Source organism: Aspergillus versicolor, assembly GCF_001890125.1.
Source record: "Aspergillus versicolor CBS 583.65 unplaced genomic scaffold ASPVEscaffold_10, whole genome shotgun sequence".
Taxonomy (NCBI): Eukaryota; Fungi; Ascomycota; class Eurotiomycetes; order Eurotiales; family Aspergillaceae; genus Aspergillus; species Aspergillus versicolor.
The window spans coordinates 960,681-985,449 of NW_024467533.1; the positions used below are offsets into that span (position 1 = coordinate 960,681).

Genomic DNA, 24,769 nt, shown 5'->3' on the forward strand with positions numbered 1-24,769 from the left:
TCAGCTCCAGGAATATCCCAACGGAACCGGCAGCAGGTCTGGATTCGGGTTAGCCAGACGAAAGAAGCGAATTCCTTCTCCCCGCCCCCACGAGTCCAGACTGTGGTCAAGGCAGCCTGGTGGCCAAATCGGGGGTTGGATAGTAACCTGCAGTGGCGCTATAGTGGATCTTCATGCAATGTAACTGCAAAATCAGGGAACTGGAGGCTACGGTGGTTCTTAGCTAGCACAAGCACGGATGCAATATATCTGCACCTCAGTGCATTAGTGGAAGCGAGTTCTGGGACCTCCTATCTATGCATACCAGAAGGTTCTGGCTATTAATCTAATACCATGGCACATCTCGTCGTTCTAGACCACTAAATGCCACGAATGAGCCACAAATAACCCCATCGGCAGTAGCGCATAGCCATGATATGGTGCATGTGAGCCAACCTTGGGGAGCCGCGGCGAGTTAGTAGCGCCAACCAGCCCAACAATTTGAGAAAACCAATTGCAAGTGTTCGAAACAACCTAAGCCATCTGCTAGCACCGTCTTGCTGGCCTGTTCCATGGACCGTCACCAAGGCCGTCCAGTAACCAAGGCCGTAGCGCCACAGTCGTCGAGAGTGGGGTCTCCAGTCCAAGTTAACTCGCCAACCCCTCTTCTTGTCTCCTCTTCTTGTCTCGCGGAGGCGAAATGGATTGATCGAGTCATGTCGATCTCTAGTCTGAGAAGCTGAGCCTGATTCTCGCCGGAGTTCCTGCCAGAGGGTGGGAGACTACCCAGTGCCAGCAAGACACGTAACAGTATCGGGAATATAGACGATCCCCTGGATAATATACTGCGTATGCAAGCACGACAGAAACCGGATTCTGGTTCCGCCGGCACGTGTTGGATTCTGTGGAGTTCCACGAGTCCATGGCAGACAAGGCCAGATCTGTCCAGATCTGCTCAGCCACTGACGCTGATCTCGCACTGTCCACAACGTTGAATCGCTGTATGATGTCATTTCCTGGTCGAGATCAAGGAACAGGAGAGCTATATAAAGGCCCTGTTTTCCTGCCAGACTTGTCCAGTTTCCTTTTCATTCATTCACATCTTCTGAATAATACATTACAATGGAGTCTATCAAGGTATGCACCTCAACCTACTTGTCTATTCATATACTAAGAGAGTAGAACACCGTCAACTACGTCACCGAGACCGTCCAGGGCGCTGGAGCCGGCGCCTCCAAGGAGGTCAACAAGGAGGTTGCAAAGGACAACAACGCCGACCTCGCCACCCGTGCTACTGCGGCCAAGGACGCCATCTTCGACAAGAAGGACCAGTTCGTCCACGACACCCAGGCCGATGTCCACAAGGGTATGTCTCTTCTCTAATCTGTAAGAGTGCTGATGCTGATTTGTGTAGAGAGCCTGAAGCACTAGATGCGGGGTTATGAGTAACGGTTAACGCCATTTTATGCGATATTACGTTGGATAATAATAGCTATACCCTTGAGAAATAATATTACATTATTCCTGTTCTTGGCCTTTGAATATATAACAGTGTAGTTACTTGGATCTGGTGTCTGCTATCTCTACAGTAAGACAGCTGAGCTGACTCGTAATACCCCTAACATATATTCAAGTATACCATCTAAAACCAAGTCGAACTGTTAGCCGAAATCCAATCCAACCGTCTACCAAGCAAGACAGGCTATATAGAAAGGGAAATAAAGGAACTACATCTGAAGATCGCCCATAAAATCATACTGTCCTGGCCCTGCATTCCCCCCACCCCCAGCTATCCTCTCAGAGCCCGATCCAGGAGCAGTCCCAGTCCCAGTCCCAGCCCCGGCCATCGCAGGATTAGACACCGCCCCAAACGGATTACCATTCATCAACAACCCCTCCAAACCAGGCGAATTCAGATCCGGGCTGAGAAAGAACAAATCCGCCAGCGCCGTGCTAGCACTAGCACTAGTGGCCGTGTTCATATCCCCCTCCACCCCAAACGCACGGCCGTCATGCGCTGACGGAGGCGTACCTAGCGACATGTGCGAGGATGAGCTATCGCTTGCCCTCGGGTATATATCTGCTGCGCGGGCTATGCCCGGGAACCCCAGTAAAGAATCCAGGGCTGGATCATCGCAGAAGAAGCCCGGGTCTGGGATTTCGAGTGGCGGGGGGAGATGGTACGGCGGCATGAGGTCCGATAGTGAAGTTGTTGATGATCCAAGGGGTAGATCCAGATCACCCGTCCTATCGAATGGGAGGGGGAAATTTGTTGGCGGGGTTAAAGAGAGGAAGGCCGCGTTTGCCATCTCGTTTATATCCGATATAGAAGAGGTAGAGGTTGATGGAGAGGCCAGGGCGTGTAGGGCGGATTTGACCCATTTCAAGCGCTTCTTTGCCGGCCGTAGGATGGATGCGTGTTGGCCTAGGAAGTCGGATTTGCAGACATTGTGTGCGCGCTCGGCGTGCTCGGCGAGTTTGGTCAGTCCAGGGATGGGATTTCGGGTTTCGGTTTGTTGCCAGTTGTGTTGGCATTGGTTATGTAGGCGGACGAGGGCGCGGCTGCAGGCGTCGAGACATAGTGCTAGAGCTCTATTCCCGTAGGAAGCTTGGGTTGGAACGGGGCTTGCTGGGAGGGAGGGGACGCCTGCGGCGATTGCGAGGACAGCGGAGATGCACTCGCCCAGGGCTTGGATGGTGGAGGGTGTAACTGGCGGGGGTGCCCGTTGTTCAGGGGAGAAGAGCATGTGGACGATGATGGTGTAGTACGAAGTTAAGAGGAAGAACTGGGTGTGCGGGGTTGTGACTTCTCGCTCGACCAGCTTGATGGCCTGGATTAGGATAGCCCGGACTTCGAAGGAGAGATTTGATGGTTCGAACCGAGCTCGCAGGAGCTGGTGGAGTTGGTGGATGTGCCGGATATGCCATGGGGCGGCCTTGACCTTGCGCTCTTCGGTAGGGGCGTTGAGGTAGATGGTGTAAATATGGGCAACGGTGCTAGTGATATGGCTCAATGGCCACAGCCAGCGCATGGCCTGAACTTGCGATGGAAGGGTCGAGATGTTGTTGGACGCCCGGTCCAGGCGCAGCGCTGCTGATGTTGTCTCGTCGAGGCTGGGGAAGTCGGGAATCTCGTCCGGCAGGAGGAGGGTGAATGGCTGGTCGATTTGCATAAAAGCCCAGGTCGTCGTGGAAAGACACAGCCAGTAGATGTTCTGCAGGATCTCCTGGTCGACCTGTCCAATGTCTATCCCGTTCAGCTTCATACTCTCCGGTCCGCCGTCACTACGATTTCGACGTTGATACTGCCGCGAGATGATGCGACATGTATACCCGATATAACAGGTGCTGCGTCGAGCTAGACCTTGAGCGAGGTCCCTCCAGCCTAGGAGTATCAATGCCTGCACTGTCGAGATGGGCGCGGTATCAATCTGCGACAGAGGCCGATGTCTCAGCTGGGACGCAGCAAAGTGCGCCAGCAGCTGCGGAGATTCTTCAGGGAGACTCCCACTCTGACCATCACTGCTATCAAAAGCCTGGAACGCATCCGCTAGAATGACTGCCAGGAGTGCCTCGTCCACTGTTTCGTCTTGAATCGCATCTAGGAGGAGCGTCTTGGAGACCAGCGGCGACAGGGGATGCATCATGAACCAGAGATGCACCATCTGCACGACGCGGTGTTTTCCTAAAGCCGCAAGGGGACCTCTCTGGCGGCGAGCAGGGTCGAACATGCTCGGCGTCGTCTCCTCCGCCAGCGAGGCGATGTAGAAATACTGGTGCGTGCTCTCCGGTTGTTCACAGCCCAGCTGCCCAAACCGCAGAAGCAGAATCTCAACCATTTCATGCGCGAGAAAGGACAACATCCCATCGTAGCTCAGCTTTGGCCGCGGCGAGGTATGTCCAGGGCTAGGCTTACGCATGTGCCGCTGGAAGGAGGCAATCGAGTCCTGGAAGAGGTTCGATCGGGAGCCATTCTTCCGGATGAAGTACTCGTGAAACATCTGCTCGAGCTCATGGCCCAATGTCTGGTCCGCATCACCCCCAACTGGCTGCGGCGACGGTGCTCGCGAAGCACCGGCAGAAGCAGAAGTCACTGGCCCAGACGCCGCTGGAGAGGCAGCACCAGCTGGAGAAGGCGGAGAGGATACGAGACGACGGCGTTGAGGCTTCCGTGGCTGGCCCTGGGCATCGGAGGAGCTGGCGCCTCTCCGTCGGGGGCGTCCCTTGCGGGCCTCGGGGCTGTAGATGCAGTTGATATTGCGCTCGCGACAAGCAGTGCAAATGGTGCCACCGGAGCAGCGGATCTTGCGAGCGCGACAGAAGATACAGCTGCGATGGAGGCCTGGGGCGGGTGGCTCTGAATCTGGGGACGTTAGACACGGTAGACCGTCGATACTGCAATCAGAGAGCACCTACCTGGAGCCATCTTCGAACGCAATGCTTTGGTGAGTTCCAGGAGACCGTGTCCGCCAGATATGAATGATTCGACGAATGTCACCTCGTGTTCGCGCGGGCCCAGCCGGATCGAGATTCAGCCACGAGGGCGTCAGGGCGTATCACAGGCATCAGAATCCGAGCAGACTGCAAGGCGACTGCAAGGACCACAGGAGTCCGCAGCGGACCGGTTTGTGGTTGCCAATGAAGGCGGCCGGTGGGTGCAGAGGCAGCCCTTACTGCAGCTTCATTCCTTGCCGAGATTGGGAAGTCTAGTCGAGCCAGGCGTATTCAAGCAAGAGGGCGATGGGATTGGAGTCTCGAGCTGCGGGTGAACAAGCTCCGTCTGATCGGGGATCCGCCACTTGGCCTTTCTTTGTTCGTTTCTTGTTTGTGAGTGAGAACCTTGAGTTCTGCAGACTCGAGGTGCAGAGTGGAGGTGCAGTGGCCGGGCGATCGGGCGCATCCTGTTGGTGTTGGTGTTGATGAGTTTCGTGTTATTTATAGCGTCGCTTGCACCCGCTCGTCATTGGCAGCCAACATTCCATCTCATCTCACTTCTGCATCTCACCTCACCTCATCTCATCTCTCTCCTTCTCTTCGTCATCCTCTGCATCTTCATGAATCATGCACTCCCTTCGTCCGAATACCTCCAAGGAATGACTCCTCACTTTCTTCCAACATTAACTTGGCACCCTCAAGTGAGGAGCAGATGAACTGGGGCCAATTCAGCGGAGTGTCCTCCGCCTCGTATCGATCAAGTGAATCCATCCCAGCTTTTCCCTGATCTTCGCTAGCCCGCCCGTCAATGGCGCGATGTTTGCTTTCGTCCATTTCCGGGCGGATGAGGTTGGCTCTTGGCTCTGCAGTGATCAAGCAATACAGCCAAGTCGGTCCACGACATGCCTTTTTGGGGTGAATCTACTCCTCTACCATTATCTTGGACCCCAACAGACATAATCAATCGGCTGCATGCGCCTTGTAGGGGAAAGAAATACCTCGACGATCACTAAATAAATATGCCTTTCCACGAATAAAATGTCTTCTAATCCTCCAAGATCTTCAACCCCCGCATTCTCACTCGTGTAACTTCCACGTCTCTCGAGACTCCCATCGTCCATGTCACTATGTTTATCTCTACTCTGGCCTTCATCCCATTTGCATTAGCTGCATCCAACTGGACCGTGTACACCTCCAATGGGCCCATTACTGGCCATACAACCGGCGATGTCGTCGAGTACTTGGGCATTCCATATGCAGAGCCACCTTTGGGATCTCTCCGCTTCATGCCACCACAGAAGCTGACCAGAAGAAGGCCGTACGAAGCAGCACACTGGGTTAGTCTCTGCTAGCTGGTATAACTCTACTAACACTCCACAGGGATAGTATGCTTGCACCCTCATTTAATATACTTTCCCTGTATTTCTCCTAATTGTATAGTGACTGCCCCCGTCTGAGCTCTCGCACATTCAATTATACATACCTCACGGCCCAAGCACCAGCTATCCTCGCTGCCTTTACAGGAGAAACCGGATCTCTGCAGAGCGAAGACTGCCTAACCCTCAACATCTGGTCCAAGCCAGCCCGAAGCCGCGACAAGCCCGTCTTCGTCTTTTTCTACGGTGGCCGTACGTTCCATATATTATCAAGCCTAAATAACTAAATTAAATTAACCGGTTGAATTGAAGGATTCGCCGGCGGCAATACAGACACCCCTTTCTGGAACGGCCGCCACTTCGCCGCCGCCGAAGACATCATCGTCGTCACCGTAAACTACCGCACAAACATCCTCGGTTTCCCTGGCTCTTGCACTCCAGGATCATCTGGGTGTGTCCAGAACCTTGGCCTCCGCGACCAGCGCCTCGCAGTCGAATGGATCCGCGACAACATCGCCGCTTTTGGAGGAGATGCACAGAAAATAATCATCGCGGGACAGTCGGCCGGTGCTGTTTCTGTGGACTACTGGGCATATGCATACAAACAGGACCCGATCGTTGCGGGTCTGATTATGCAGTCTGGGACTGCATTGAGTTTCCCGCTGAACTCGCCGGAACATACCACGGCGGCGTGGAGGTCTGTTGTCCGGGCCGTTGGATGTGACGGCAGTGACGAGATCTACTGTATGCAGCAGAAGGACTGGGAAGATATCCGGACTGCCGCTGCTGAGGTTAAACCTGATAACAATACCAATACCAATCCGCTGCGATCAACACCAGCATTCTACCCCGCTGTCGACAACGAGACGGTCTTCGCTGATTACCCTGCATTAAACAAGAAAGGCCTATTCGCGAAACTGGTGAGTTACTCCATGCAGCCTATCCATATATCTGACAGTACTAGCCCATCCTGATCGGCCACAACGACAAAGAAGAAGGCTACTACGCACTCTCATCTCTATCAAACGGAATAAATGCCCTCCCAACAGAAACCCAATTAACCGACTTCCACCTCGCCTCATTCACCTGCCCGATAGCAGCGCAAGCCAACGCTCGCACCGCACATAACGTCCCCGTGTGGCAATACCGCTACTTCGCAAACTGGACCAACGCGCAGCTCTATACCAGTACTAACAATAACAGTAACGATAGTAGCGTGTTGGCCGCCCTCAGAGGCGCATACCACGGCAGCGAGCTATTCATGCTCTTTGGGACGTCGGGCGACGTTACTGGCCTAGAGCCTTCGGAGGCGGAGAAGCAGATGACGCAGACAATACAGCGTGCTTGGGCTGTTTTCTGCGATCGGCCCCGCGATGGGCTTTCTCGGGAGATGCAGTGGCGAATGTTCAGTCGGGGGGAGTTGGTCAGATTGGGGTATAGGGATAGTCCCACGCCGGACTTTGTGAGGGCGGATTTATATGGGGTTTGTGGTTAAATGTAATACGGAAGAGGGTTGTTCTGGGTAATGGCATTGATACCATAGCTGTGGTTAGTACTGCAGTATCATCATGCTTCTTAACTAGGAGTCTACAATCAATTCAGTGTCAATAATGAGTCAAAACTCGTACCCATTCATAAATCATAACAAACTATGTGGCGTATCCAAAATCCAAATGCAATGCAAAAACCCTCCCATACCCAAATCAATAACCATACACATCCAAACAAGCCTTTGATGTTGATATCTTATCGCCCCACCAAAAACGTCGAACTGGGCGACTTGGGCGCCGGCGGCAACATCGGCGTCTGCGGAGGCTCACTCGACTTCCTCGAGAACGGACTCCAGCGCTTAAAATACCCCTTACTCGGACTCTGCAAAGACGCAGGGGCAGGAACAACCCCGGGACTCCCAGGAGCCGGTCCAGACAGACCCTGACCCAACCCACCAGTTCCAGGAGTAGCACGGCCACCCCCAGGAGTATCACGCCCAGCACCAGTATAATAAGCATCAGCCGTCGTGCCCACATCATCAAGACGAATAAACGGGCCGATAGCATCATCCGCGCCCTTCGCACGGGATTTCGTCCCAGTCAACGACGCCGACAGATTATGCGACACCCTCGTCCGCGACCCGCTCCCGTTCTTCGAGTTATTGTTCGAGGTGTTGTTACTCCCGAACCGTGTTGATCCGGAGAGACTGTTCGTGAGTGCTGTGAGGTGTGGTTTGAAATTTCCGCGGTAGATGCGGATTATGAGCGAGCGGATGGCGGGCATGCAGGCGCACATGATGGCGACGTCGAATTCGAGCAGCGACCAGATTCCGACGGGGACGAAGTCGCCTGTTTATGTTAGTCTTCCATCTAGTGTTTTGGGGGGTTAGGAGGGGGACGTACGTGTTGGGTTGCTGGTTTTGTTGAAGCCGACTGTTTCGACGAGTCGCATGATGCTGATGACCGTGACGCTATACAAGTCAGTATAATATGATATAAATGGAATAAAGGTGCGTACACAATGCCCACGGCAAACATGGCACAAACACCCAGTTTCTTCTCCAGCGGCATATGCAGCGTCGCCAGCGTCGGCATCGGAAGGCCAACAATCAGTACATCCAGTATGATATTGATAGTCGAGTGCGCCACCAGGATCTTATCATGGCTGAAACACTTCCCGGTGTGTTCGCCGTCCCACATATTCCAGTAGTAGCTGATGGGCGAGCACGAGAAGAGCAGAAAGAAGAAGCTGGTAATCAGCCAGATAAGCGTCAGACCCAGCAGGGTGTACGTAGCAATGCGCACGCCGCGGTTCGGGAAGATATTGAGATACAGGCATAGCACTGAGATTTTTATAGTGGCGATGCAGACGCAGTATATTTCCTCCTCGATGAAGAACAGTTTGAGGATCTGCCGGATGTCGTCGAAGGGGATCGTCCACATGTCTTTTCCCAGGCCGTAGTTGCGGACTAAACAATTAGCGGGATCACTGGTATAGGGCAGGTATAGTCAAGAACTTACGCTCGATTCCAATGCCAGAGATTGCAGCCGCAAGGAACTACACCTGTTAGTAGAGTATCCTCTATCGTTTCAGTATGCCATTCACATACCAGCGAGAAAATCAAGATATAATCATCCAGGCCCAGCTTCCTATCCATCGCCCGGTTGGCCAGACGCATAAGCACCGCTGCAATTGCGACTGCTATCCCGACGATATTCGTAATGGGAAAGACGCCTACGTCGGCGTCCATTGGGTAGTCGCACATCGTGTAGGTCATGTTCTTCGACGCTGCATTTGTTAGATCCACTATTCCTAACGCCTGGGTAAACATACTCAAGGCTTCTTTGACGGTGCATGCAGCCAGAATGCATGGCTCAAGCTGCGCTGCGATCTGGGGAGTCCCGCAGACACAGGCTGTATCGGTGAGCTCGCATGTTGAGTTGCCTACAGCCGAGATCAGGCACGGCAGCTGCGTCTGTTAGTACGCCATATACCACTGGATTGATAAACAGGGGCCTACCGCGCAACTTGGGAGGTCCATGTTCAGAGTCTGAGTCTGGGGATTGGGAACAGCGAAGTGCAGCTGGCGATATATTATACGATCCACCAGTGGAGTCTAAGCTCCTGGCAAGACACGAGAGGGACACGATGGACACGAGATGGAGCAGCCAGGGTCTGGAGTTCAGACTATTATTCTAATGGTCAATCATTTTAATAATGCATGATCACTGGCAAAAACGATCTGTCGGCACTCGTCCGCCGTCCATGTTGAGCTGCAGTCTGCAATGAGCAAGTGGGCCTCTGGCTCTCAGCATGACTCGAGCTGGCTAAGATGGAATCTGTAGGGCCTAGCCTGTAGGGGATTTACCTTCAGGATGTCGGTACTGGCCCAGTTAGTGTGCAAAAATTCGGCATTTGTCGGCGTATTCCATACGGCAGAGGGCCTGGTCAGCCGCCAGGGCCAATAGCACGGAAAGAAAAAGCATAAACTTCGCTAGTTGGCCCCAGATGTGATGATTGGCGTCTAATTTGAATTATTTCCACTGTTCAGGCTGATCGTGTGGGGACTTGGACTGTGCTGAACGTGTTGCTCTCCAGGGGAATTCTCCGACAAGCTGGCTGATATTCCGATTTCTGCAGACCATCCCTGGGCTGGTCAACACGGATTATCACTCTCTTCTTTCTCCTCTTTTGGTTTAAGCTGTTCATCATGAGTCGCAGCCAGGCAGTCCCAAGTCCCAACAGAGGATCTCCGATCTCCAGCAGATCAAAGCATGGTTGGGCTCCACGTGTAGTCCCACCATGACTCAGTGGATTATTTGTTGGTTATTTGTTATTTGATCAATTCGACGGCGAAGAAGTGCCGAGTCTCGCTCAGAAGCCCGAACTTCAGCCGGATGCAGTAATTGTGGATTTATTGCAGCAGATTATAACAGACTACCTATTCTGCCTGACTCATGAAGTCGACCCAATTGATCATTCCAGATCATTCAATAAGACGGAATTAAAGAGAGCAGCCCCTCCATATCCTGGCTGCGTACGGATTATTGCACTCAAGGTGCCAATCATTATCAATATATGCTCCAACCCAGCGTAACCCAGGATCGGCAGTGTATCTCAGTGACAGTTACTTCAACTGTCTAGTGAAACAGCCATGTGCCGACCGTTGCATCTTGTAGCTTGATCTTTATGGTGTGTTTCATCAATGTCTGCAACATCACCAACCTGCATAAGCTTTTATGCAGCTGCATCTTCAGAGTCAAAAGAGCCGATCGTCATCAGCAGTGACCTCTCTCTCGTCCATGCTCGAATCATCATCCCCAGTTCGATATCACGGATACACCCTTCCCCACCAGGTCAATGCGATAGCAGCACATCATCCCCAACAAAAACTTTGTCCCTCCCACCGTTGATGTGCTGATGGGTTAGTACGGAGATCCCCCGTCCAAGTTAAATTAAATCAGCTGGTGAGCTTCAGGATGGTAAGCTCTGCCACGTCGTCAACAGCTCCGTCTATGGCAGTATCAGCATCTTCACGGTCGCCGTGCATGACGCTCTCCAGCCAAGCTTCGCTGGACAATGTACATCCCAACGCTCATCCACGCCGGCGTCCGGATATCCGGAAGCTAATAACGTGGAGAGGGGCGAATCTTTCATCAACCAGCCTGTAATTTGCCTTCTCTGGCTGCTCACGATGTCAGAATCGCCGTGTCAGCACTCTTTGTCCCGAGTTTGAGCAATATTAATGCCGGATTGACCTCGAACTCTTCTGGGACAGTTGGGAAACTTTATTGCTTCTTCACTCCTCAGTCGGGGTTTTTTGCCACATGGCGTCCTCGGCACTACCCCTGGCTCTGGTATTTATGCATCGTGCTGGCATAACTGTTGCTGTATATATGCTAATTAGACTTTTCCTAACGCAGTTCCACTAACCCTTTCGTCCGATTCTCAGTATACGCCTAAATATTGAGGATTGGGAAGATACGGATAAACCCAGGTATCCAGAATTGCAGATCCCTGTATGAACGCTAGGGACTATCACAGTCAGTTCATGGCAGTATATCAACATCAACTCAATTCAATCAGTAGATCAGGCCCTCCACCCACTCCTCCACAGCCACTCCTCAAAAGTACTCGCCCGGACTCCCAAATCCTCCCACGACCGGTCCTCTCCCCGATCCATGGTCCCATAACAGACCCTCTCGTCCGGCGCAACACCAACCCACTCCATCATCTGCCGGATATCCTCCTCATACCCGGCCCCTGCAGCCGCGGCAACAGTAGCTCCCCATTCATCAAGGCTGATCGGGTCGAATATAGCCGGTTGCGAGGTTACGCGGGTGAAGACCGTTGGAAACTCGGTGGAGGGGAATTTGGGCGAGATCACGGGGTATATTTTCGAGGCGGTTTTGGATGGACCCTGGGCGAATATTTCTTTTTCGTCAGTATTAGAATACTTAGAGGATTATAGGGCAGGTACCGGCTGCGTAGACGCCGATGTCGTAGGTTGGATCGACCCAGTCGATGAGCTTGTTGCCGTCTACTGGGGGACAGAATCGGACTGTGCCGTCGGCTGATGAATCTGTTAATAGACCGCACTTTATCTACTGAGTAAAGAAGATAGAACGTACAGTTGCGCTTGCAGTATTGCGGCCACTGCATGTTTGTATAGAACAGGCCTATCACTTAGTAAAAACCAGCTTTAAAATGGCAAACTTACCAGGATGCAGAGCAGTCACAGCCGCGAGTTCATCTCTCGCCCACTGCTCGATCTGGTTCTTATTGTCGAAATGGAAGACTTTGTTGAATCGGCCATTGCTCGCCTGGTTTATATTCGGCAAGCTGCTCAGTACGAAATGCTGGACGCTGCATTCCTATATCCCAGTTACCCAGTCAACTCATATTCAATTCCATTCAATTTAACGGAATTAAGTGAAGATACCTTGGCAGCATCAACAATGTTCCTCCCAGCATCCAGCTCATGAGCCATATCAGCCTCCGTCTCAATCTTCTTCCCCGGAAGCCGGTTATTCGTCACCGCGAACACGCCATAGACGCCCTCAAACGCTTTCACCAGCGAAGCCTTGTCATAGACGTCTGCTGCCGCGAACGTCAAGCGATCTGTTTCGCCGTATTTCTCACGCAGCTTTGATGCCCCAGACGACGAGACATCGCGGGTGATGGCGCGGACGGTGAATGCCGGCGAGGTCTTGTCGAGTAGTGCTCGCACGACGCCGGAGCCTTGGTTTCCGGTTGCGCCGAGGACTGCTATTACCTGCATTGTATTGATTCCGTGGTCTGGTGTTGTGTGTTGTTAGAGAGAGCTGGTGAAGTGGGTGGCTATGACGTCGGGCGGGAAATGACTCTGCCGCTGCCACGACTGATATAGTACGAAAGGCATTATTCCCACTTTACACACTGGCTTAAAGATTTGTCAGGTTTACAATAGAGGTGGATTGACGGTCCTCACTGGGTATTGTATATAGTGTATATACCAGGAGTCAGCAGTTATCTAGCACTGTGTCTGATTTTTGAACGCAAACATATATATATAATTATATATATTATAATTAATTATAATCATAAGAAACCCGCCAATCCATATCATATACCCTTTATATCCACATAATATAATAATATACTGCATTACGTCTTACTCTCCTTCACAACACCATCACTCACCGACCCATCCGACGGCGACGCCTCACCCTCATCTTTACCCTTTCCACTCGAAATCACTGTCTTCAGCTGCTGCCCACGAAGCCCCCGATACACCTGCACAATCTGCTGCCACCCGCCGTCGAAAATCGGGTACAGCGTGGCCACAAACAGCGTCGCCCAGAGCCAGATGATACCCACAACCACCCAGGCAACATAGAACTGACTTGTCAGCAAAACATATACTTTGGGATACTGGGAGGGATATGCAACGTACCTTCTTCCCAAAAACATAATGCGAGCCATACATCGGCAACGGCCACAACACCCAATGTCCCAAAAACGTCGCCGCAGACCAGAACGCCGCGATCCGGCCCCATCTCTTCAACTCCTTTGCATCGAACGCAGCGCTCCCCTCTGTCGCTTCTTCGTCCCCCTGCTGCGGTGTCTCGTCACTGTGAGCAGTCGTAAGATCACTCCCCAACTTCTCCAGCGCCAGCTTCTCGCGCTTAAACTCATTCCAGTCGTAATTCTGCGGGCGCACCGCCGTGATAACCACCGAATACAGAATAGGCGAGAAGCACGAGGCGACCGTGCCGTAGACGCAGGGTAGGACTTCGCCGGTGGCAGCGACGGAGACGGCGCCGCTGAAGCGTCTTGCTGTGGCTAGCCAGACGGCGAGGCCTGTGGCGAGACCGAGGATGGGCGAGAGGATGGCGGCGGCTTTGCTTTGGCGGCGCCAGAGGACTGTGAAGATCATGGGGAAGATGCCGGGGCAGGTTACCACGCCTTTTATCCGTTAATATACTGTTCTTGCGTGTTGCATATTGCATGTTTGGGTAGGGGTGGCACATACCGAGCATATACAAAGTCCAGCCGAGATCAACACCGACATAATGCAGCATGGTACTGAACCCGGCCGCGAAGGCTGCGAAGAATATAACGCCTAGATGGCTGGAGCGGATCACGTCGCGGTCTGAGGCGGATTTCTTGAAGTACTCGCGGTAGACGTCGAAACTGAGGATGGACGAGACGGCGATGACCTGTGCTGAGAGCGTCGATGTCACGGCCATGAAGATCATCAGCAGTATGGCTGCTGCGCCGCCTTTTCCGGCTATTGTGATTGCGGCGTAGGGCAGGACGAGGCCGCTGCTGACTTCGGAGGAGGTCATTCTCTGGGAATTGTTAGTTTGAAGAAGTATGTGTATTGTATAGGTACGCACTCGAGGAAAGGTTGGGAAGTTGGACTGGTTCTCGAGTGCCAGAGCGACTGAGCTCATCACTGTACCCAGACCCCAGGGGATGGCAAAGTACATGATTCCGCCGATGGTGTAGCCAGGAACCACAGCTTTGGGCGAGGCAGAGAATGCCTTGATAAAGTAGCTGGTGTCCATCTGGATGGGTTAATATCTGTCTGTTGATACTGGTGGGGGACATACAATAACAAGACCAAAGTTGGAGCAGGTGTGCAGAATACCAAAGAGAATGCCCTAAACAGTCAGTACAGTCATCAACTAATTAAGCAAAAAGCCACTTACATCCTTCGATGTCATGGTCAGGTACGTGCCACTCTCATTCCCAGAAACCGGATTGCGCACAGCAGCCGCCTTGAGCAGCTCGTACAGATTCCCAACGGACCCAATCTGGTCCGACTCAAAGGCCTTGACCGAGAAATAGCAGGCAATAATCAGGATGATGGTCGTGTGGAAATAGTCCGTCAGAAACGTTGCCTTAATACCTCCGACAAAGGTATACACCGTGACGCCGACGGGCAGCAGGAATGTCGAGGCAATGATATGCATTCCGGACCTTGATATGTCAGTATACTCCTTATACTGTAGCTAAAGACGTACATTGCAGAAATCACAGCAGAAGCACCGAGAAGCATGTTGGCGCTCGCGAAGATGTTGTTGACCAGACACAGAATCATGAACACAACGTGTGCAACGCGGCCTATAAAGTCAGTCGCTGACGTATATAAAATACCAAAGACATACCATATCGAATCCGAACAACCTCAAGCGAAGTATGCGCTTCAGGGATCTTGCGTTTGCACGAAATGCCGAGCAGGGCAAAGAACACAATCATCGGACTGCAGCCAGCAGCAAACCAAAAAGGACCAGAGACACCGTAGTTATACCCAGTAAAGGACGAGCCAAGCAGGGCAGTCGACCATAGCCAGGACGAGATGACGGCCGATACAGTAAGCCCTGTTCGGACTGTCCGGTTTGCCGTCATGAACCTGCACTTGTCAGTATATCATTCTTCAAGTATGGCTGGATAACGAACATCTCTGTCTTCTTGTTGTCCTCTCCAGTGGTCTTCTTCAGGACCTTGGTAACCAGCATCATCACTGCTCAGTTAGAAAAGCCAAAGCATGACAGTTAGAGTGCCTACCTAGAGCGATGATAACTCCAATGAGCACAACGACGATATATCCAACCGTCTGCGACAAGGGCGGCTGGACCGACCCTGTGTCGACATCTGCCCTAGAAAGTAGGGCCATTATGCGTCCAGGTATAACAAACAAGATATACAGTCACGTAGACAGTAGACACGAACAGCTGTTCAAGACGGTACCGAGCGAACGGACAGACCAGACGGGGCAGAAGTATGCTTAAATGCGATGGAGCCACGGGCTGCTGCATCAAAATCCCAGACACAATCACATTGGATATGGCGAATGAGCACGCTGCGATCCACAATGACTTGATTCATCCTTGCGATGAGGTGCTTGCTGCGAGTTTTTTGGGCTTAGGGCATCGATCATGCGGCGATGTCATCGTCCGCTATCAGCCAGTACTCACCAGACTATTATATTCATACAGCAGTATATCTTATCTTTCATTCAAGCTCGAGGATAACCTTGTTTCTTAAATTCTTAAGGTGGAAGAGACTGGAAACACGGAATCCCCAGATTTGCTCGCAAGACAGTCGCTACCAAGCTTGGACCAAGCCCACGCGCAACCAGTCACATCACATCTGATTGCCCAGCGCCATCTAGCACGGATTGTCAATAGCTTGAATCTGAGCCGGGTTCAGGTTAGTCACTCTGTGCCTGTCTTCTCGGGCGAATAGGGCGCCAACCCAGCCAAGTTCGCCCTGTCCATTTCTCGCCCGAGAGATCCTGGCCAAAGCGGCCAAAAGGGAGCAGGAAAAGAAAGCATAGCGCGCTAAAGGGCCCACGGGCGCAAGTCTAATCAGGATCCAGCCAGTGAAGTGGTGGTGAGTCCAGGGTGAGGCCCTTGTCTGGCAGTCTGGATCTGCCGCATCGCGCCATCGCGGCCCACTTTGATGCTATACATGCCATCCCTTGAACCACACACGCGGGGAGCGAGGGATGGTGTGCTCGGCGATCATAGAAATAATGGCGTTCGCCGCTCGGGCTGACTGGCTTGTGAATCTAATTTTCGGTCCCTGTGTGCGGACACTGTATATACATTATTCTGGTTCACCCGACTCCGAGGCTAGGGCAGAACTCAATGCGATGTGGCGATATTGAACCAGACATTGCTTATTCGTGATTGAGTTGTTTAATGATCTGTTGTAGATCCCACATGCCTGCCTGTTCTTCATGCGTCATCTAGTACAATAGGGCAGAGACTACATATGATACAATTACGTCGCTGTAGACGATATACTGTCGATCGAGCTTGTTCTCTGATTGTCTATGAGTGGATTGGTTTAGACGACAGTCACGATAACTGGAGCTAAATGCCATCAAAGAGCTTTAAAGTGTACGTCATTCAATCCCTTGACTCTGGTCAGGCAATCAAGCAAGACTCAGCACCCCTGGTCGATACGGCAACAGGTTATACTCAGCCCCATCACTCGCCGGATCACGTCCCTGATAAAGCAGCTGCAAGTTACACACATCCACCAAATTCCTCTGGTCCGAGTTCGTCCGCACCAGATCCCCATGGCTGATATCGTTCGTCCAAGTCGCACCACTATTCGCCTTGCCCGCAAAGGGGGCACTCTCCGTATCAGCACCCTCCAGCGCCGTCCACTCCCCTCCTAGACTCGACGCCGTAAAGGCACGGAAATAGCGCCCCTCAGACCCAATCGCCTCGACGAGCATGAGATACAGACTGCCCTCGGTGATGGTATAAAGCTGCACAGCCTCGAACAGGTTCTCGCGCGTATCCGAGAGAATCGTCTCGGCCTGTGTGCCGAAGTCGCCGGGGAAATCGTCGATGGGCATACTCGCGCGGTAGATCTTGCCATTGTCCCCCGCGAAGAAGAGATACATGTCCGTCTCGTCGCCGATGACGGTCTGGTCGATGACGCCCGTATCCGACTCATCCTCGTCAAGGGTCCCGGAATACAGCGGCTGCGCATCAGACCAGCCGTTCGCGTCGGTGGGATCCGACGAGGTCTTGTACGAGAACGCTGTCGGTCCCCATTGGTACGCGAGGATCCAGACGTCCTTGGGCGCGAAGCGGAAGATGGTTGGCGCGACGGTGCCAGTGTTCATGGCGTTTTGGGAGGCAGATGCCATGTCGGTCCAGTTGCTGAAGAGGTCGAAGTTGAGAGAGCCGTAGCCGGTGTCCTCGGCGTAGTAGGAGGCGTAGACGAGGTGCTGGTCGTTGTGGATTACTGTTGTGAAGTCCTTCAGCGAGGCCCATCCTGAGCTTGGTTCGGCGAGAGCCTCGGAGGAGGTCCAGCTGTAGCTTGAGGGGAGGGAGCACTGGGCTGCGATGCTTGGGAGCGATGCGAGCATCGCGCTGGCAAAAGTAGAGATTTTGAAGCCCATTGTGGTTTGTTTACCGAAACACTGATATATTCAGACAGCCAGCGGGGTGGCTGTTTATATGTGGTTGGGGACCAAAATTGGCAGCTATATTGCCTGATATACGGCTAAACTGGAGATGAAACAAGCTGCAGGCCGGACTTTTACCGCTTCAGGCACGGATGTGCTGTTTTGAGATTGATGCCGGCTGAATACAACTTACTACACTACTACTACTACTGCTGCGAGACGTTGAAGGGAATTTTATTGAAGCATGCTTTTGTATCTCATCCACGGACTTTCCACTCTCCTGCCAAATCCAACTCCAGCCTCCGCCTCCATTAATATAAGCATAAACCATCCACATCCCACCGTCACCAACAAACACCAATCAAGTAGTGATATCCTTCTCGAACAACAGCCACGCTCTTGATAACACGCACACGTCTATGAAAGGAAATTCATGCAGTCGTTATAATCCCGCCTCACGCCACGGTACAGATCACATGCTGCCGTGAATGAGGTGAACCAAATGGGCTATGCGAGAAATTGGGGGTATATATCAGAGCGACATCCACCACATACAGCATAGTACTAGTCACAAGTCAAAGATCAAGGTCAAAAGGGAAGGACACCATATCATGCAAATAGATGAGCGGATATGATGTAGATGGGAAGCAGCATGTAGCTACAAGGGTAAGACAGTCGAAATGACCATCGCAAAAAATAATAAAAGAGATGCCAATCGCAAAGTTCGCGCCTCCAAACTCAACGAGAATGGCCTCTTCGGGTGTAGATATTTGTTGATCAGGGTCGGGAGTTGGATGTGGGATCATGTGCACGATCAACGAGTAGACAGTCGTGCACGATCCATGGGGGATTGGCTGGTAGATAGGTAAATTGTTGAAGGTAGCGTCTGTCTCGATTCTTCAGAGCGTCGTCGTCTCCCAGGGTTGAAATGGGTCGCTCTCGCGATAGAACGCGATCATGGGATACGCTCGTAGAACAACAAGTACGCCACCTTGTTGTCCCGGGTTCCGTATCGTCCAAGCGGAGTACGCACACCAGAGGATGCTCCAGACGGGTTAGGGGTTCCGTTGACAGCAGCTGAAGTGGACTTCTTGCTAGAGTGGCCCGAGCCGGTGCCATTAACCTGACTCCAACCTCGGCCATCATCGGACTGCTCCCCTTGATCGATGTGGTCGTAAATGTTGGCAGGCGAGTTGTCGCGCTTGTGCTGTTCCAGCGCAGTGGCCAACACCTTCGGGTCTTCTTCTCCACCGGCTTCTGCCACATCTTCGCTCCTAATCCGACGGATGACAGTGTCGTCAAGACGGATCCATTCACGACCCTCCTGGCGGCGCACATCGACGGTATAGTGACCGCCGCTAGCATTCTTGCCATGGTGGTAAATGACTCCAACAAGTCGGTACTTCGGGAGACCGCCCTGGGCCATCATCACATTGCGTCTGTGGGGAGGGAACACCTCTCGCGGGATCTCCAAATCAAGAGGGTATCCGATCTTCTTCCAGATCTTCTGGGTACCGTGTGTAACACTGTCGTACTGGAACCGCTTCAGGTGAAGAATAAGAACAGGGGGCAGGTTCTCGATGAAGACTTGCTTCGTGGCAGTGACATTGGGGCCGCGCGAAGAGTTAAAGTCTCCCTGGATGCTTTCCGGCTTAGTCAACCCTTTCAGAGCATCCACAATGTTGTGGACATCGGGTGCGCCAATGTCAAGCTGAAGAGGCTGATACGGTTCAAGGGTCACCGACGCCTTGTTACCAGGGACGCGGAACTCGGATCGGATTTTGCCGCCAAAGATCTTCGTGATCGGAGATTCCGACGCAATGTGGCCGGACGAGCGCGTGACTGCAGCTTTCTGCTTGTGGCCAACTTCCAACCATCCGTCCGCGCCCTCCCCGTCAGTAGAAGATGTGGACGGGGCAACGCTGGTTGTAGGAGATTTAGATGATTCCTGATCCTTGGCCGCGCGAGCGCATTCCTCGTGCATTTCTTCGAGGAGGAAACCCAAGAATTCCTGAGCATCCTGCTGGTGTCCGCGGCGCATGTCTCGGAACCGCGGCAGTTGACGGATAACCTCATAGACGAATTCTGGGGTAAAGGCCTCTCCGTATTGCTCAAGTTCGTTCGCTTTTAGTCTCATGCGCAGCTGCTCTTCGTCGTCGGCTGCATCAATGACACGGAACTCTTTCATGAACATAATCAGAGCATCGACCATGGGGAAGTCGCTGTGAATACTGTGGGACGCGCGCTTGCCAATGTGGTCGAGAAACTGGTAGAATGGCACGCACGAAACCAGGATCTGAAGAACCGAATTCATGTAGCACATGTTGCCGGTGTTGACGAGGCCTCTAGGTTCAAGGAAAGTCACCTTGTCACTGTACTGAGAAACATCATCTCCCAGGTTCACAACAACATCCGCGATGGTTTGGTTTCGGGGCTTTCCAGCACCATTGATTACTCCCGGTGACGGAGCACTTTGGCCAGCCGCTGCGCGGGCAAGGTTCTTGTTCCGAACCAGGTCTGCCCACGACTTGGGCGCCGCGGGCTTCGCGGGAACCTCTTGCTTATTCTCAGCAGGTTCGTTGGACTGTTCGGCGGTGCCCGCTGCTCCTTCGGCGGCTGGACCAGCATCCTCGGAAGTCGATTTCGGTATCTCGGAGGGGCGGCTAGCATCGTCACTCTTGGTCGCACGACGCGAGGCGTTGGGCGCTGGGATGGCCGGGACAACGGGAACAACGGGAGCGGCTGCTTTCGGTGTCTTGGACTGGCTCTGGGGCCGTGCGGAAGAGCTTTGCACGGCTGAAGACGGCGTCGTGGGCTGAGTGGAATCCGCGATAGATGGGGCGGCCGACAAAGTTGGGGTTTGAGGCTCAGAAGGCGTCTGCACGTCGGCTTGCTGGGCCTTGGCCTGTCTTGGCTCCCCACTCCTTTGAGATCCTTGTCCATCCTTCATAGGAAGCTCCACTGAAAGAGAAGAAGCCTGCAGGTTGCGGGTCCTGCGCCGTCTACGGGGCGCCCTGGCCGGGAAAGGACTATCCGGGTTTGAAAGCCACGGAAGCTATATTTTCATATTAGCTATCAAGTGCGAACTAATAAAACAGCGGGAGATATCTTACCGGAGCGCGGAATGGTTCCTTTGGCGACGGAACAGTATTGACCGGGACCGGACCGGGAGAAGACGTGGTAGCCGGACTAGGTGTAGAATGAACTGGCATAACCACAGGAGATTGGGCTTGAGGCGGGAGTGCTCCAGGAACAGGACCCATAGACGGCGACATGGGGTTCTGGAATGGAGTTGTAGCTCTCGGTTGAAGAGGGAGCGATTGTGGTGGCATATGGGCCGGAGCCATTAGGGGTTGCTGTGGAGGATAGGAAGATATGAATGCCGGGGCATAGGGATTGGGGTATGCACGAGGAGGCATCTGCATCGGCGGAAAAGGTGCATACCACTGCGGGTACTGGTGCGGAGGGTAGGCCGGAGGGGGATGATGGCCGTTCATCTGAGGCGGATAACCCATATAGGCGGGAGGCGACCGCATATTGGGAGGTCCGCTCGCGTAAGGAACGTCCTGCTGGCGCCGAGGCGCAGGAATGGGTGGCTGCCCATGGGGCATTGCGGGCAGATGATGGTTCATCATGTCCAGGCACGTAGAATGGCCGCCTTGACAATTTCAGCCGCGCGTTGCCTCAATGGGAGCCATATGAGGATTGGAAGGAAGGTTCGAGAGGGGACACTGAGCCTAGAAGGCGGCCATTATCCCTCGAGGCAGTTATATTGATGAAAATGGAGAGTTCGTTGCAGTTGTACGGGGGAATGTCGGCGGAGGTAATTCTGGAGGACGACACGAGGTGGTGTGTTAGCTTAGTGCGCCAATGACAAACGCACGGAAGGGAGGAAGCCGGGGCGTGAAAAGAGAGCCAGAAAAGCGAAGATATACAAACCGCAAATTCAAGTAGCTCGCAATTTTGCAAGTGATATTAGACAGAACAGCCCGGGACAAAGAGGGCGGGCGAGGGAGGAGGAAGGACCGGGGACGGGCAGCGGCAGAAAGACGACGAGTTCCCCAACTGGGTTGAGATGATGTTTTTTTCGGGGCTTCGGCGGGCGGCACGTGCCTGAGGCTCCCAGCGCCAAGACCGGCGATGACATACCGTCACGGCTCGCCCCTCACTCGCTTTTCTCCCTCTTTTTGCGTTGAGCCGGAGGAGGATCAGGTTTCTGGTGCTTCTCCTCTCCTGCTGCTGCCCCTCGGGGTTTCTTTTGATCCGTTTGCTCCATTGCTAAGAGATCCAGGAATTCTCGTTTTGCTTCTTGGATTGTAACCCCCTGCGGGAGACGACCCCGTCCGAGTCTTGGTGACTCAACCCCTCATACCAATAATACCTTTTGGAAACTCCCATCAGTGCCCTAAACCTACAGACATTGTTTGCTTTCCGGCAGGCAAGCAATGTCGTCCAATTCTGGCCAGACTCCTCCCTCTTCCAAGGCGGTGAACATCCCGAATAAGTCGTCATCTTCGACATTCCACTCCGCACCTGCAATCGATAGCAGACGCGTGGGAGGATCAGGCAGCTTTGGCGCAGGGTTAGCGTCGAGGAGCTCAAGCTCTGCTCGAAACAATCAGGCTCTGAAAAGCCAGCACAAGCGGCAAAGGCGTCCTCGGTTACTGGATGATGATATTGATGAGTCGGTGGGTGCTCCCCTGGGCAATTTTCCCAATTGGCCTAGCTGATCGAGTATGTAGACCATCATGAGATCGACAACCAGCCGAAAGGGACAGACGTCCATCACCCACTTAATGAACTTTTCTCTGCCCCCTCGTCCCGAATACCATCATCCTCCACCACGGAACACCCGCCGCTACAACTCATGGGGTCTTGGATCAGGCTATCATGCGATGGACAAGGCCCGCTACGTTCATGCCAATTATCGCTTCATCGTAACACCGAACCGCGTCTACCACGCCCAAGCAGCTAATGCCGATGTCCACCTTGACTGGGACTCGATTCTCCAAATACTCGTTTCAGCACAGACTCAGGCATCCAGCTGCCCTATTTGCTTGTCTACACCTGTGGCACCTCGGATGGCTCGGTGTGGACACATATTCTGTCTGCCCTGTCTAATTCGTTTTATGCACTCGACAGACAATGAGAATCCGGCTCCCGAAAAGAAGGCACGCTGCAAAAAGTGTCCTATCTGTTGGGATATCATTTACATCTCCGAAACACGGCCAGTGAGATGGTTCAGTGGTCAAGAAGGGGTTCTCCCTTTTGAGGGCGGCGATGTTGTGCTGAGGCTCGTCAAAAGGGACACGCGAAGTACCCTCGCCCTGCCTAGAGACGGTGCTGAGAGTCTTGCTCCTGAAGAGGATGTCCCCTGGTACCATGCTGCGGAAGTGGCCGATTATGCACGTATAATGAAAGGGGGAGAAGACTACATGGTCGCCCAATACGATACCGAGATTGAGGATCTGCGCAGGCAGGAACAAGAAGACGAAGTCTTGTTTGGAGACGAGACCACATGGACGAAAAAGGCAGTATCAGCCATAAACGAAGCCAAGCAAAGGCTTGAAGGTATTGGGAATCCTCCTGAAATTTCACCCCAGCCAGCCGTCCATCGACCACCGAGAGACCCAATTACCCATCAGGCGCCGCCGGAGGAAGTTGCACTCATGTATGCATCGCAGCATGCCACCAAGGCAGGCAAATCTTCACCTAGTGAGGAGCCGACCACGCATAACGAGGTTGACCAAACAACGGAAGCAATTGGTAATATAGACTTGGTCGCAACGAATGGCACAAAGTCCAAACAGAAACATCCTGCGAGTGGCCGAAATAATGCACAGTCGGACCGCAAAAAGGATGCCAACGCGCCTCATCCTGCCGACCAGCCATACTACTTCTACCAAGCTCTGCCACATTACTACCTTTCCCCTCTTGATATCCGCATCCTCAAGACCGCCTTTGGGGATTACTCCTTGTTCCCCGCAACTATCCTGCCTCGTGTTGAGCACATAACTACGGGCCATATTATGGACGACGAACTGCGCAAGCGCGTCAAGTACCTTGGTCATCTCCCTCAGGGCTGTGAGGTGAATTTCCTCGAGTGCGATTGGAGAGACGTTGTCATGCCAGAGGTTTTGGCACAGTTTAGCACGGAAATAGGAAAGCGACGGAAACGGAATAAAGAGAAAGAAGTCCGCGAGGAGAAGAGTCGCATCAAAGCTGAAAAGGACGAGGATGAGAAGCGTTGGGCTGCAGCACGTCAGAAAAGACCGAGTATCAGCACCAGCGACCGTCCATTCTCCGACCGTGATTTTATCCCATTAGCAGGTGCAGCCGATGCTGGAAATATCGAGCTCGGGTCTTCCGCCTCACCTCCTCGACCACCGTCTCATTTCAGTGCGTTGGCCAGTCCTTCGACCAGTCCTCCGGGAGCCCGCACTGTCTGGGGAACCGCTGCGGTAGCAGGACCTGCCACAAAGCCTGACCACCTCAGGGCTACCCCTCGAGACGGCTGGCGAGAAGGGTGGGAAGACGAGTTGTTTGCTCACCAGGAGAGCGAGTTGATTGCTCAGACAGCTGTGGATGAGAACAATTCATCCTCGCAGGCGAAGAAGAAGGGAAAGAAGAACAAGAAGATTACACTCATGTCCACCAATATTCAACGGGGCGCTTGACTGCTTTGTACTATCTCTTCTGTATTTCTCTTCCTCGAGGTCTGTTCGAAAGCGGTATTTTGATTGGGAATAAACTGGACAGGAGTCGACGGCCATTGTTTGCATTTCACGAATCATACACTATATAGCCTTGAATTAGAAGAGCCGTAAATAGTAAATACACTAAAATCTGACTGGCAAGAACAAACTGCTTAGGCCTGCAAGCCACCCTATGTGGAGCATTCCTTGGTTGGTTGTTGGCCCCTTAAAGATCGCCGAGCTAAAAAGTTTCCCCGGCTTTATTTTTGTTGCCCTCCCGCCAAAAGTCAAAACATTCCCTCCCAGTCTTCTCCTTCTCCCTCCTGGCCCCGGCACTCGTCGTTCTTCCTTCTCAATCTTCTTTTTGGAAAGGC

At 52.9% G+C, this 24,769-nt stretch overlaps 9 protein-coding genes across 9 annotated transcripts; 3 read left to right on the top strand and 6 right to left on the bottom strand.

Annotated features, from left to right (window-relative positions):
- Nucleotides 1-1,101: 1,101 nt before the first annotated feature.
- grg1 (putative glucose repressible protein Grg1) lies at nucleotides 1,102-1,362 on the top strand (the record flags this gene model as incomplete). The annotated part of the gene is made up of 2 exons (XM_040815144.1): nucleotides 1,102-1,116; nucleotides 1,162-1,362. The coding sequence occupies 2 exons, from the start codon at nucleotides 1,102-1,104 to the stop codon at nucleotides 1,360-1,362; spliced, it is 216 nt and encodes a 71-aa protein (XP_040672075.1).
- A 344-nt stretch (nucleotides 1,363-1,706) lies between these two features.
- On the bottom strand, nucleotides 1,707-4,405 carry ASPVEDRAFT_32621 (uncharacterized protein; the record flags this gene model as incomplete). Its single annotated transcript, XM_040810624.1, has 2 exons — nucleotides 1,707-4,342; nucleotides 4,396-4,405. The coding sequence occupies 2 exons, from the start codon at nucleotides 4,403-4,405 to the stop codon at nucleotides 1,707-1,709; spliced, it is 2,646 nt and encodes an 881-aa protein (XP_040672076.1).
- Nucleotides 4,406-5,540: 1,135 nt separating this feature from the next.
- On the top strand, nucleotides 5,541-7,284 carry ASPVEDRAFT_87623 (uncharacterized protein; the record flags this gene model as incomplete). Its single annotated transcript, XM_040818108.1, has 4 exons — nucleotides 5,541-5,731; nucleotides 5,854-6,041; nucleotides 6,102-6,709; nucleotides 6,754-7,284. The coding sequence occupies 4 exons, from the start codon at nucleotides 5,541-5,543 to the stop codon at nucleotides 7,282-7,284; spliced, it is 1,518 nt and encodes a 505-aa protein (XP_040672077.1).
- Nucleotides 7,285-7,535: 251 nt separating this feature from the next.
- On the bottom strand, nucleotides 7,536-9,321 carry ASPVEDRAFT_87624 (CFEM domain-containing protein; the record flags this gene model as incomplete). Its single annotated transcript, XM_040818109.1, has 7 exons — nucleotides 7,536-8,128; nucleotides 8,183-8,250; nucleotides 8,298-8,748; nucleotides 8,801-8,837; nucleotides 8,890-9,068; nucleotides 9,114-9,249; nucleotides 9,301-9,321. 7 exons carry the CDS (start codon nucleotides 9,319-9,321, stop codon nucleotides 7,536-7,538), a joined length of 1,485 nt encoding a protein of 494 aa, XP_040672078.1.
- Nucleotides 9,322-11,207: 1,886 nt separating this feature from the next.
- ASPVEDRAFT_45713 (NmrA/HSCARG family protein) lies at nucleotides 11,208-12,605 on the bottom strand. The gene is made up of 5 exons (XM_040813371.1): nucleotides 12,223-12,605; nucleotides 12,001-12,154; nucleotides 11,912-11,959; nucleotides 11,761-11,853; nucleotides 11,208-11,714 (listed from the first exon to the last, which is right to left on the bottom strand). Exons 1-5 carry the CDS (start codon nucleotides 12,559-12,561, stop codon nucleotides 11,371-11,373), a joined length of 978 nt encoding a protein of 325 aa, XP_040672079.1. The 5' UTR covers nucleotides 12,562-12,605; the 3' UTR covers nucleotides 11,208-11,370.
- A 321-nt stretch (nucleotides 12,606-12,926) lies between these two features.
- On the bottom strand, nucleotides 12,927-15,444 carry ASPVEDRAFT_65074 (sodium:solute symporter family protein; the record flags this gene model as incomplete). Its single annotated transcript, XM_040815764.1, has 10 exons — nucleotides 12,927-13,160; nucleotides 13,216-13,727; nucleotides 13,795-14,113; nucleotides 14,162-14,332; nucleotides 14,378-14,428; nucleotides 14,477-14,747; nucleotides 14,792-14,891; nucleotides 14,936-15,180; nucleotides 15,228-15,291; nucleotides 15,336-15,444. The coding sequence occupies 10 exons, from the start codon at nucleotides 15,442-15,444 to the stop codon at nucleotides 12,927-12,929; spliced, it is 2,076 nt and encodes a 691-aa protein (XP_040672080.1).
- An 888-nt stretch (nucleotides 15,445-16,332) lies between these two features.
- ASPVEDRAFT_45715 (uncharacterized protein) lies at nucleotides 16,333-17,769 on the bottom strand. The gene has a single exon (XM_040813372.1). It carries the CDS (start codon nucleotides 17,692-17,694, stop codon nucleotides 16,711-16,713), a length of 984 nt encoding a protein of 327 aa, XP_040672081.1. The 5' UTR covers nucleotides 17,695-17,769; the 3' UTR covers nucleotides 16,333-16,710.
- A 610-nt stretch (nucleotides 17,770-18,379) lies between these two features.
- On the bottom strand, nucleotides 18,380-21,656 carry ASPVEDRAFT_319031 (mRNA-binding ubiquitin-specific protease UBP3). Its single transcript, XM_040810537.1, has 2 exons — nucleotides 20,814-21,656; nucleotides 18,380-20,755 (listed from the first exon to the last, which is right to left on the bottom strand). Exons 1-2 carry the CDS (start codon nucleotides 21,333-21,335, stop codon nucleotides 18,656-18,658), a joined length of 2,622 nt encoding a protein of 873 aa, XP_040672082.1. The 5' UTR covers nucleotides 21,336-21,656; the 3' UTR covers nucleotides 18,380-18,655.
- Nucleotides 21,657-21,870: 214 nt separating this feature from the next.
- ASPVEDRAFT_45718 (RING-type E3 ubiquitin transferase MAG2) lies at nucleotides 21,871-24,666 on the top strand. Its single transcript, XM_040813373.1, has 2 exons — nucleotides 21,871-22,388; nucleotides 22,443-24,666. The coding sequence occupies exons 1-2, from the start codon at nucleotides 22,146-22,148 to the stop codon at nucleotides 24,375-24,377; spliced, it is 2,178 nt and encodes a 725-aa protein (XP_040672083.1). The 5' UTR covers nucleotides 21,871-22,145; the 3' UTR covers nucleotides 24,378-24,666.
- Nucleotides 24,667-24,769: the final 103 nt, after the last annotated feature.